At 43.6% G+C, this 12652-nt stretch overlaps 1 protein-coding gene across 21 annotated transcripts in view; it reads left to right on the top strand.

Annotated features, from left to right (window-relative positions):
* The window catches only part of tmem269 (transmembrane protein 269), a 68823-nt gene that overhangs the window by 36185 nt on the left and 19986 nt on the right, over positions 1-12652 (top strand). For all 21 annotated transcript variants that reach the window (XR_004416529.1, XM_033047983.1, XM_033047977.1 and 18 more), the window contains one exon: positions 2965-3062. Coding sequence is in view for 20 of the 21 variants with exons in the window: in XM_033047983.1 (XP_032903874.1) it covers positions 2965-3062 (98 nt within the window). In the remaining variant the exon portion in view is untranslated. The remainder of the gene's footprint in view (positions 1-2964; positions 3063-12652) is intronic.

The following is a 12652-nucleotide window of genomic DNA, read 5'->3' as shown; positions in this document are numbered from 1 at the left end:
CAGACTAAACAACCAGATATCTAACTGTTTCATGGGAACCAGACCCTGGGGCAGCGGCAACAGATGCATTTTCGCTGCATTGGGGAAAATTGTTTATTTACGCCTTCCCTCCCTTCTGCCTCATCAGTCGGGTATTAAGGAAAATACAACAAGACTCTGCGTCTGGTATTTTGGTAGTACCCGATTGGCCTACACAACCATGGTTCCCAGTGGTGCAAAACATGGTATTAGAACCATGTATTACTATCCCACACAGACCAGATCTACTACTACATCCCGTGACAGGGGATAGCCATCCAAGCCATAAAAGCTTGAACCTGTTAATTTGTAGAGTTTAAAGACACCACTTCTACAACTGGGACTCACGGACCGAACAGCAAACATCATCTCGGCGGCCCAAAGAGAATCAACCAAGAAACAATATCTGGTCTACATCAGAAAGTGGGAAACGTACTGTCATAAGAACAAAATCACCAACAGAAATATCAACATCCCATCTGTTCTGGAATATCTGGCAGGCCTCCACTATGATGAGGGGCTCAGCTACAGTGCCATCAACAGCGCCAGAAGTGCCCTGTCGACATACCTATGGCAAGGGACAGAGCGTTACAAGGTAGGGACTCGCCCTCTGGTAACCAAGCTCATGAGGGGAATATTTAACACAAACTCCCCAAAAACCAGGTACTCCCACATATGGGATGTAAGCATTGACCTGAAAGCACTCAGGAACTGGTCACCAGCATCTACCCTGTCCCTACGCAGGCTAACGTTAAAAACAGTCATGTTAATGGCATTGGTCACGGCACAAAGGGTTCAGTCACTGCACAAACTCAGACTGGACAACATGACCTCACCTGACGATATTACGTTCCATATTTACGAACTAGTAAAACAGAACAGACAGGGATCAGCAGGCCTCAATATCCAATTTAGGTCATACCCTGCAGATGACCGCCTCTGTATAGTTAAACATCTATCACTATACATGGAGAAAACAAAAATCCTAAGAGGCAATGAGAAGGGACTGCTGATCAGCCATAAGAAACGTTACAAAAAAGTGACGGTCCAGACGATCTCGAGATGGCTGAAACAGGTACTGACGCAGGCTGGGGTGGATACTAACGTGTTTAAATCTCATTCCACCAGGGCTGCAGCTACATCGGCAGCAGTACAACTGGATGTGCCCATGGACCAAGTCCTCGAAGCAGCAGGATGGTCAGGGGAAAGAACTTTCCAGTTATTTTACAATAAACCAGTGATGAAAACTGGAACATTTGCAGAAAAAAATTTAAATTCTGTAAATTAATTAAAAACCCATAAATGGGGTTATAATTTGTGTTAATAAATTTTATGATTTCAATAACGAATCATGTGCAAATTATGTTAACACTATTCCTCCCACAGTCAAGGCAGACGTGTGCACGGACTCGTTTCCACGGCATGAAATCACAGAGCTTTGAAATCTTCACGTAGTCACTCGCGTGACTCCGAAGTAAAATAGTAAGATTAAACGAGAACTTACCAGTTTGAAGTTTGATCTGTATTTTATGAGGAGTTACGATGAGGGATTACGTGCCCTCCGCTCCCACCCTGATCATATACTTAACTGGTACCTCTTCTCTAATCTTACTATGTTTAGTCATTACAGTTATCTGTGAATTCACACCGCTGCTTTGAAGAATGACACGCATGCGTCCTAGCGGGCTTCTTCACGTAATCCCTCATCGTAACTCCTCATAAAATACAGATCAAACTTCAAACTGGTAAGTTCTCGTTTAATCTTACTATTAAACATGCTTGAGTAATTACAAACGCCTGTGAAGCCATGTGTCCCAAACATTATCGTGCCCTGAAATGGGGGGGACTATGTATAAACACAGCTGTAATTTCTACTTGGTGAAACCAAAATGTATAACATTAGCCTTTAATAAAATCTGACAATGTGCACTTTAACCACATGTGATTTTTATTCTATTACAAATCTCAAATTGTGGAGTACAGAGGCAAATTAATAAATGATGGGTCTTTGTCCCAAACATTATGGAGGGCACTGTATAATTTTCTGACATTTCCACCACCTACAATGTGATTCCTCCATCAATCATATTTTTCCTTCCCCACCTCTTTCTGCAGAACCACTCCCTCTGCAACTCCTTGTTTTGCTCGTCCCTTCCCATCCACTCCGCTCCCTCCCAGGGCACCTTTCCCTGCATTGTAGCACCTGTTCCAACACTTCTTTCACTTCCATCCATGGATCCAGCAGCCCATCCAGGTGGAACTGAGATTTTGATATTGGTTTATTATTCTCGCTTGTAACAAGGTACAGCACGAGGCTTTCATTTGCATGCTACCCAAATAAATCAGATAATAGTATGCATGAGTTTAATCAAGCTATGCACAAGTAGAACAGGTAGTGTAAGGAGAGAAATACCAAGGTGTAGTATATAGTTTTACAGCATTGTAACATTCACAGAGAAAGTCCAGCGTCCACAATGAAGGTAGGTTGGAACATTTTACGATGCTTGACAACACGGGAAGATGTTCCCGAGTCTGGTGGTACTTGCTTTCCAGTTTTTGTATCCTCTGTGTGACGGGAGAGTGGAGAAGAGGAAATGACTGGGGTGAAAAGGATATCCAAGTGAAAAAGGATATCTAAGTTTATATCAAGATCTAGATCAGTTGGGAATAAATTGGTTAGAACATTGATTTAATGGGTCTTTTCATGACTTGCAAAGCACTAGTTAAATGTTAAGAATTGTATTATAACTGTTGTTTCTGAAAGACTATTGTTATTGATAAAAGGATGTGAAAACAACAGTGACAATACAAGCAAATTATAATAATAGTACAACAATGAAAACTTTTTAAAGTCTTAAACATGATGCTAACTATGGTCAATGATGTTATCTATAGTATTCATTAACATAAATACTGAATTAAAAAGATTCCATTATTATTCTGTAGGCAGCATTTATACGCTTGTTGGCTAATCCTTTTTGGGTTTCTTCTTGATCTGGCTGATGGAGCTGTTGCTCGACAACTTAATGCTTGTTCTGCTCTTGGTAAGTTCAGATTTCAGTAGGCATTTAGTCCTTTCAATTACAGCTATCCAAATAATACTGAGTAATTATTTATTGAGACAATGTTAGAGGCATATATTAATTTACCTCAAACAGTTTTGTGTTTTGTGTTCATCAATAATCTGCTGAAACAAATAATATTCTACCTAGTTACGTATATTGAAACTACAATGTTACAGCCCATGCTATATTCTGATGCAATCAACAAATTTTGGCATCCAATGAGTGAAACTCTGATAATCCATTATCTAACCATTCAGAAATTCTGATTGTTCAGCAACTGGCTTACCAAATAATGTTTCCCCTGCTCAGACTCGCAGGTGCCCGCAGTTACCCGAGATTCACCAAGCCTCAGTTCCAATGCTGTCCTGATACTTGATTCACTGGAGAATTTATAATACTATGTGACATTGTTTAAAAAAAAAATAAAAAAATGTGTTGGTAACATCAAAACGTTTGAAAACTTCACAGTCTAGAACTACTAAACCTCTGGCTTGCCAGATTATTGGAGTTTTGCTGTAAATACGATACGGTCGAATGGAGTCAGTCTACCCTACAACAGAGGGCGAGGAGTTGTACAGTTTGATAGCCACAGGGAAAAATGATCCCCTGTGGCATTCTGTGCTGCATCTTGGTGGAAGCAGTATGTTGCTGAAGGAGCTCCTCAGGTTGACCAGAGTGTCATGGAGGGGGTGAGCTGTGTTGTTCAAGATGCTCTGCAGTTTGAGAAGCATCTTACCGATTGGTAGAACATCTGCAGCATCTTACTGCAAACGTCAAAAGAGCGGAGCCCCCTCAGAAAGTACAGACGGCTCTGTCCCTTCTTATACAGTGCCTCAGCGGTCCTGGACCAGTCCAGTTTACTGTCCAGGTAAACTCCAAGGTACTTGTACTCCTTGGTAAACTGTGCATCCACACCCTTGATGGAGACAGGGGTGTTCCTCTCGTCCTTAAATCCACCACTAACTCTCGTCTTGTCGGTGTTGAGCTGCAGGTGATTCAGCCCACACCACTCAATAAACTCGTTGACAACACCTCTGTGTTCAGCTTTCCTCCCCTCACTGTTGCACTCCACAATTGCAGAGCCATCTGAAAACTTCTGCAGGTGGCCGGAGTCCGAGTTGTATCTGAAGTCCGAGGTGTAGATGGTGAACAGGAAGGGAGTGAAGAACGGCCCCTGTGTTGCTCACTACCATGTCTGATAAATAGTTCTGTAGCCTCACACACTGTGGTTGTCCAGTCAGGTAGTTGGTGATCCTGGACACCAATGGAGCATCCACCCAGATCTTTGACGGTTTGCTCCCTAGTAGTGCTGGCCAAATGGTGTTAAAAGCACTGGGGAAATCAAAACACATGACTCACAGTGCTTCCTGGCTTATCCAGGTGAGCATAGGAACTGGTGGAGCAAGTGGATGATGGCGTCCTCAACCCCTACCTTTGTTTGGTAGGCGAACTGCAGGAGGTCCAGATAGGGTTTAACCAGGGGCGCTGGTGAGTGAGCACCAGCCTCTCCAGGGACTTCATGATGTGTGAGGTCAGCATCACCAGTCTGTAGTAATTGGAGGAGCTGGGACTTGTCCTCTATGGTACAGGAACCAAGTAGGATGTCTTTCACATCACATGAACCCTCTCCAGGCTCCAGTACTCCGCACAACTGGCTGGCATATGCCTTGAGTACCCTAGGGCTGACACAATCACGACCCGTGACTTAGCCTGGGTGGAGTCTGCTCGGCTCTTTCCTCACCTGCACATGGTCAGGTGCGACAAAGAAAGGGCAGGGGAAGTGGACTAGGGGGATTGAGGAGGAGAGTCTCGGGGAGCAGGGGAGAGGGTGGGCAGAGGCCCCTCCATCAAATCTGTGAAAAAAACAGGTTTAGCTCGTAGGCCCAGTCCTGATCGCTTTCCCTCCCCAGGTCACTGGTCATATTGTAGCCTGTAATGCTCTTATACTTCTCCACACATCACTCATGCTCAAGTTTCAGCTCCATCTTCCTCCTGTAGTTGTCCTCGTCCTGTCTCACCTTCAGATCTTTCTGTACCTGTTTCACCTCCTCCCTGTCACCATTCCTGAAGGCCCTTTTCTTCTGGTTGAGAAGGGCTTGTTGGGGATACAGTGTGCAGTCTCCTCAGGGACACGTCATCCACACAGAAATTTATGTAACTGGGAACACAGTCCATGAGTCCATCAATGTCCTCTCCATGGGGACTACAGAGTCCTGTAGAGCGTCACATGCCTTCTGTGGCCACCTCCTCACTGACCTTGTGGCCACAGGCAGCCTCTGGACCATTGGCCTATACATGGGTAGAAGGTGAACCAGGTTGTGGTCAGATCTTCCCAGTGGCGGAAGGGCTATGGAACTGTAAGCCTCTTTGACGCTGGCATACAACAGGCCATTTTTTTCATATCCCTGGTAGGACAGTCAACAAACAGTGAAAGTGGGCAGGGTAACGTCCAAAGTCATGTGGTTGAAAACCCCCAGATTGCGATGAAAGCACTCTGGTGTTGTGTCCGGAGTCTCGTGGTGACTGTGCGGATGATGTTACTCGCGCGCGGACAGAGGAATGTAAACAACCACCACAATGGCGTGTGAGAATTCCCTGGGCATATATTATGGACGGAGACCTGCAGCCATCAGTTCAATGTCCAGGCTACACACACACTCCTTAACTGTGATGTGATCACGGTTGCACCATTTGTTGTTAATGAGAATAGCAAGTCCCGGTACATGGCAAATTATCATGTACCGTTACAGTTATGGGCCTGTCATACTTAGCAATTTTTTTTTTTAGGCAACTGCCGCCAACTGTCATAATCTTGGCAGATCGCCGAAAAATTGTCGACTGGACCCCCCCCCCCCCCCACGACAATGTCTACGGCAAGCTACTACAACCTAGTCGATGTCAAGCTATGGCAAGCTCCCAACAACCGAGACCTAATAATCGCGATTTAGGACGTCCATCTACGACCACATCTGTGACAACCGACGTCAACTGAAGGCAATTAACCTCATTTTGACCTCCAAAGCAATGGAATGATTAATAGTAAGATTAAACGAGAACTTACCAGTTTGAAGTTTGATCGTTATTTTATGAGGAGTAACGTTGAGGGATTACGTGAAGAACCCGCCAGGACGCATGCGTGTCATTCTTCAAAGCAGCGGTGTGAAATCACAGATAACAGTAATGACCTGAACATAGTAAGATTAGAGAAAAAAGGATACCAGTTGAACTTTATGATCGAGGGTGGGAGCGGAGGGCATGTAATCCCTCAACGTTACTCCTCATAAAATAACGATCAAACTTCAAACTGGCAAGTTCTCGTTTAATCTTACTATTTTACTTCGGAGTCACGTGAGTGACTACGTGAAGATTTCAAAGCTCTGTGATTTCATGCCGTGGAAACAAGTCCATGCCTCACAACTGCCTTAATTGACTAAGGGAGGAAATAGTGTTAACGTATTCAAACATGAATAACCATATAACCATATAACAATTACAGCACGGAAACAGGCCATCTCGACCCCTCTAGTCCGTGCCGAACACATAATCTCCCCTAGTCCCATATGCCTGCGCTCAGACCATAACCCTCCATTCCTTTCCCATCCATATAACTATCCAATTTATTTTTAAATGATAAAAACGAACCTGCCTCCACCACCTTCACTGGAAGCTCATTCCACACAGCTACCACTCTCTGAGTAAAGAAGTTCCCCCTCATGTTACCCCTAAACTTCAGTCCCTTAATTCTCAAGTCATGTCCCCTTGTTTGAATCTTCCCTACTCTCAGTGGGAAAAGCTTTTCCACGTCAACTCTGTCTATCCCTCTCATCATTTAAAAAACCTCTATCAAGTCCCCCCTTAACCTTCTGCGCTCCAAAGAATAAAGCCCTAACTTGTTCAACCTTTCTCTGTAACTTAGTTGCTGAAACCCAGGCAACATTCTAGTAAATCTCCTCTGTACTCTCTCTATTTTGTTGACATCCTTCCTATAATTAGGCGACCAAAATTGTACACCATACTCCAGAATTGGCCTCACCAATGCCTTGTACAATTTTAACATTACATCCCAACTTCTATACTCAATGCTCTGATTTATAAAGGCCAGCACACCAAAAGCTTTCTTTACCACCCTATCTACATGAGATTCCACTTTCATGGAACTGTGCACAGTTATTCCCAGATCCCTCTGTTCACCTACATTCTTCAATTCCCTACCATTTACCATGTACGTCCTATTTTGATTTGTCCTGCCAAGATGTAGCACCTCACACTTATCAGCATTAAACTCCATCTGCCATCTTTCAGCCCACTCTTCCAACTGGCATAAATCTCTCTGTAGACTTTGAAACTCTACTTCATTACCCGCAACCCCACCTATCTTAGTATCATCTGCATACTTACTAATCCAATTTACCACACCATCGTCCAGATCATTGATGTACATGACAAACAACAGTGGACCCAACACAGATCCCTGTGGCACCCCACTCGTCACTGGCCTCCAACCTGACAAACAACCATCCACCATTACTCTCTGGCATCTCCCATTCAGCCACTGTTGAATCCATCTTGCTACTCCACCATTAATACCCAACCATTGAACCTTCTTAACCAACCTTCCATGAGGAACCTTGTCAAAGGCCTTACTGAAGTCCATATACACAACATCCACTGCTTTACCCTCATCAATTTCCCGAGTAACATCTTCAAAAAATTCAAGAAGATTAGTTAAACATGACCTTCCAGGCACAAATCCATGTTGACTGTTCCTAATCAGACCCTGTTTATCCAGATGCTTATATATATTATCTCTAAGTATTCTTTCCATTAATTTGCCCACCACTGACGTCAAACTAACAGGTCTATAATTGCTAGGTTTACTCTTGGACCCCTTTTTAAACAATGGAACAACATGCGCAGTACGCCAATCCTCCGGCACTATTCCCGTTTCTAATGACATTTGAAATATTTCTGCCATAGCCCCTGCTATTTCTACACTAACTTCCCTCAATGTCCGAGGGAATATCCTGTCCGGACCTGGAGACTTATCCACTTTTATATTTCTCAAAAGTGTCAGTACTTCCTCTTCTTTGATCCTCATAGTTTCCATAGCTACTCTACTTGTTTCCCTTACCTCACATAATTCAATATCCTTCTCCTTGGTGAATACCGAAGAAAAGAAACTGTTCAATATCTCCCCCATCTCTTTTGGCTCTGCAGATAGTTGGCCACTCTGACTCTAATGGACCAATTTTATCCCTCGTTATCCTTTTGCTATTAATATAGCGGTAGAAACCCTTCGGATTTACTTTTACCTTACTTGCCAAAGCAACCTCATATCTTCTTTTAGCTTTTCTAATTTCTTTCTTAAGATTCTTTTTACATTCTTTATACTCCTCAAGCACCTCATTTACTCCATGCTGCCTATAACTATTGTAGATCTCCCTCTTTTTCCGAACCAAGTGTCCAATTTCCCTTGAAAACCATGGCTCTTTACAATTTTTACGATTTCCTTTCAACCGAACAGGGACATAAAGATTCTGTACTCTTAAAATTTCACCTTTAAATGTACTCCATTTCTCTTCCACATCTTTCCCATAAAACAAACTGTCCCAATTTACTCCTTTTAAATCCTTTCGCATCTCCTCAAAGTTAGCCTTTCTCCAATCAAAAATCTCAACCCTAGGTCCAGTTTTGTCCCTCTCCATAATTATATTGAAACTAATGGTATTGTGATCACTGGACCCGAACTGTTCCCCAACGCATACCTCTGCCACCTGACCCATCTCATTTCCTAACAGGAGGTCCAGAACCGCCCCTTCTCTAGTAGGTACTTCTATGTATTGTTGCAAAAAACTATCCTGCACACATTTTACAAACTCCAACCCATCCAGCCCATTTACAGAATGTGTTTCCCAGTCTATGTGTGGAAAATTGAAATCTCCCACAATCACTACCTTGTGCTTACTACTAATATCTGCAATCTCCTTACATATTTGCTCTTCCAATTCTCGCTCCCCATTTGGCGGTCTATAATACACCCCTATAAGTGTTGCTACCCCTTTCCCATTTCTCAGTTCCACCCAAATAGCCTCCCTAGACGAGCCCTCTAATCTATCCTGCCAAAGCACTGCTGTAATATCTTCCCTGATAAGCAATGCAACACCTCCACCTCTTGCCCCCCCAATTCTATCACACCTGAAGCAATGAAATCCTGGAATATTTAGTTTCCAATCACAGCCCTCCTGCAACCATGTTTCACTGATCGCCACAACATCATACTTCCAGGTGTCAATCCAGGCTCTAAGTTCATCCAACAATCCGACATTTAAATTCCATGATGAACTATTAACAACAATTATAGCCCCTGTCTTATGGGGTAATCATGATTCAGATCTAATTTTGATTCTGCAATGTCACAGGTTTACCACTGGTTTCTCTTATGACCATCTTGCTGTCCCCAGGATTTGGTCCATTGGTATGTCCAATTCCTTGCTGCGATGTAACTACAGCCCTGGTGGTATGAGATTGAATATGTTAGTATCCACCCCAGCAGCCGTAAACCTGTTTCAGCCATCTCAGTGCCTCTGTGCTGTTTAGAGTTCTCTATGTATAAGAACAAATGTCTCATAATGCATAGGCAATCATCTATTGGGTATGCACTGATCTCTATATGAGGCCTGACGTTCCCGGTCTGTTCTGTTAAACTCATTCGTGGATGTAAAAAGTTATTTTACTCGTAGAAGAGGTGCTACTATCCAGCCTTGATTTATGTAAAGACTGAATTCTGTGTGCTGAGACCAATGCCATAAGCATGACCATGTCATGTGCAAGTCTATGCAGGGACAGAGCTGTAGCTGGTGCCCAATTCCTCAGTAATGTTGGACTATACTCGTATACCATATAAGGGAATACTAGTCCTTGGGGATAATATTAAAAATTCCCCTCATGAGTTTAGTCACCAGGGGGTGAGACCCGACAGAATGACGCTCTGATCCTTGCCCCAGAACACTGAAAAGGCACTTCTGGCGCAGTTTGTGGCACTAAACTGAGCCCCTCATCATAGTGGAGGCTAGCCAGGAATTTCAGAACAGAGTTATGTTCGTCGTACAGTAGTGATGTTCCTAGAACAATATTTCTCACTTCCTGATGTGGACCCGATATAGTTTCTTCGTGGACTGCCTGTGAGCCGCTGTATATGTTCATTGTTTGGTTCGTTATTCCCAGGTCCGGAAATGGTTACTTAAGATTCTGCTGACGAACACATTTGTCCTATTATGGTAGGGATGATTTTCCCGCCCGTTACTGGATGAACCAACAATCTGGTTATTTCGGAACGGAGAGCCATGTTTAGTTGTATTTTGCGTAATACCCGACTGATGAGGCAGAAAGGAGGGAATGCATAGAAAGAACAATCCCCCCCCCCCCCAATGCAGCGAGAAGGCATCCATCGCTGATGCCCCAGTCTGATTCCCAAGAAACACAGATAGGCAACTGGTGATTAAGCCGAGATGCAATAGATCAATCTCTGGTGTTTCATATCATGCTACAATATCAGCAAACACTTTGCGGTCCAACATCCATTCGATGTTTGTCATTGAATTTGCGTCACCTGGTGTCTGCCACTAAATTTGAGGTTACCTGGTAGGTAACTAGCTGATATTCAAATGTTTTTCTGAATACACCATTGCCAAATTGTGTTAGCCGGATTATCACATGATACCGATTTGATTCCAGCCATGTAGTTAGTATATGTCACCATGGTGGTGTTATCAATCTGTAGTCTAACATGCAGGTGATGCATTTCTGAACAGTATGATTTTAGTCCATAGAACGCACCCAACATTTCCAAGTAGTTTATGACATGTATCTGAAGCAATGATGCTTCTTGTGCATCCCATCTATATCCACAACTAGAGATGGGGTTAGTAACACGCCAACCATGAACACTGGCATCAGTTTGTAGCACCACTGAATGGTTGCTGACAATGATAGGGTTTGAACAATGCCCAATATTTCCCCTATCATTGTAATTCCGTGATTGCTTAGATTGGTAGCCTCATTGGTCTCTACACATGACCAGTATTGATTTTAAGTGCTTATACCTTTGTCCTTGTAATTATTGGTAATACAAAGGTCAAACAGTGTGGCTGGAAAGGCTACAGTATTGCCAATTACCCTTGCTACCAGTCGAATTGGTGGTTTACTGATGTCAATGAGGTTGTTGGCCTCAGTTAAGTCTGTACCTTCCTTTGATAAGTTACCCACATGTAGACTAAGTCAAAGGTGAACCCCAAGTAGTCCTTAGTGGTGGAAGGTGTTAGCTTAGAATTAATAACGTCTATAATCCTTCCGCATAGGCACCGTATAGTAAGCATCTTTTAATGGATGCAATCCATAAAATAGCCTATGGAATCAATTGTTTGGCAGTAACAAAAGGTTTCCAATTTCGAATGAATTTACTGCACAATGTATTCAGTTTTGTCAGACCTGAATGATTGGTAACCACATCCTTTTGTTTTTCGTAAAGATATTGACACGAATTCCAAAGAGTCGTGTTGGGATTTCCCCATGATTCCCTAGCATCTAGCCTCTCCAGTTCAGCATGCGCTTCCAGTTTTTCTTATCGTGAAGGCACGAACGTTCAGTTCGGTACATGCTGAACCGGGAAATTTTGTGCACAAATTCAATTGTATATCCCTGAATACTAGGTAGAAAATAAGTGTTAGTAGTTATTGCACTCCATGCCTCCCAAGAAAATGTAATCTACACACCAATTTGTGTTATTTACACTTCCTGTTTTTTGGACGAGACCAGACTCCCCTACCTCCATGGTGACCAGTGGAAAGTTTGTTTTCTTCCCTGCAGTCGCCGTAGAGGTTGTGGCGTCGGGTTTTGGATTTGGGATTTGGGGTTGCACGTCTTCCACGAAGGCCGGTCTGGGCCAGGCCTAAATGTCCTGTAGCCCGGCCTTTGAGCTTTCACCAGCTTCTGTGGGTCTTCCTGCTGGTGGGTGCGTGGAGGTGCTGTTGTCGTGTGTAGGAGATCCTGCCTGTTGCCGCCTTTATGAGCCCCAGAGTATTGGCCTCCTTATTGAGCTCTTTTACCTGTTTTGACAGGTTGCCCCCAAGTAGTAATATTGGTGATTTAATCCCTCCAGGTCTGCACAGCTCTGCAAACTTAGGGTTTAAAGCTGGGCGGATGGCGTTCTCCTGAGACTATTAATCTCATACTCCGTATTGCAGAATAATGCCACAGCGTCTTAGCTAAACATCCTGCCTTCTGACTCCCGTTCCAATGTGTTTTCAGATGTAACTGTTCACCGTGGGAAATTTTGAGGGATACCCATTTTCCGGTGCCAAATATTTGGCAGTAGTGTCTATTGCAGCCATGTTCCTGTAGTTGTTTTTAGATGTACAAACTTGGACTTTTCCAGGAGGTTTCCTTGTTCTTGCACCCCCTGCACACTGATTTTTTTCTTCAGCAAAACCCCTCTTCAGAGCCAGCCCAGAATTGGCTCCCAGTACTCCCCTCTGTCGAGGGAGATGCACTGTGCAGCCCTGATAAGGTGC

This window comes from Amblyraja radiata, chromosome 31, assembly GCF_010909765.2.
Source record: "Amblyraja radiata isolate CabotCenter1 chromosome 31, sAmbRad1.1.pri, whole genome shotgun sequence".
NCBI classification, from domain to species: domain Eukaryota; kingdom Metazoa; phylum Chordata; class Chondrichthyes; order Rajiformes; family Rajidae; genus Amblyraja; species Amblyraja radiata.
The sequence above is the reverse complement of the archived record's forward strand: the minus strand, read 5'-3'. Positions and strand labels throughout refer to the sequence as shown.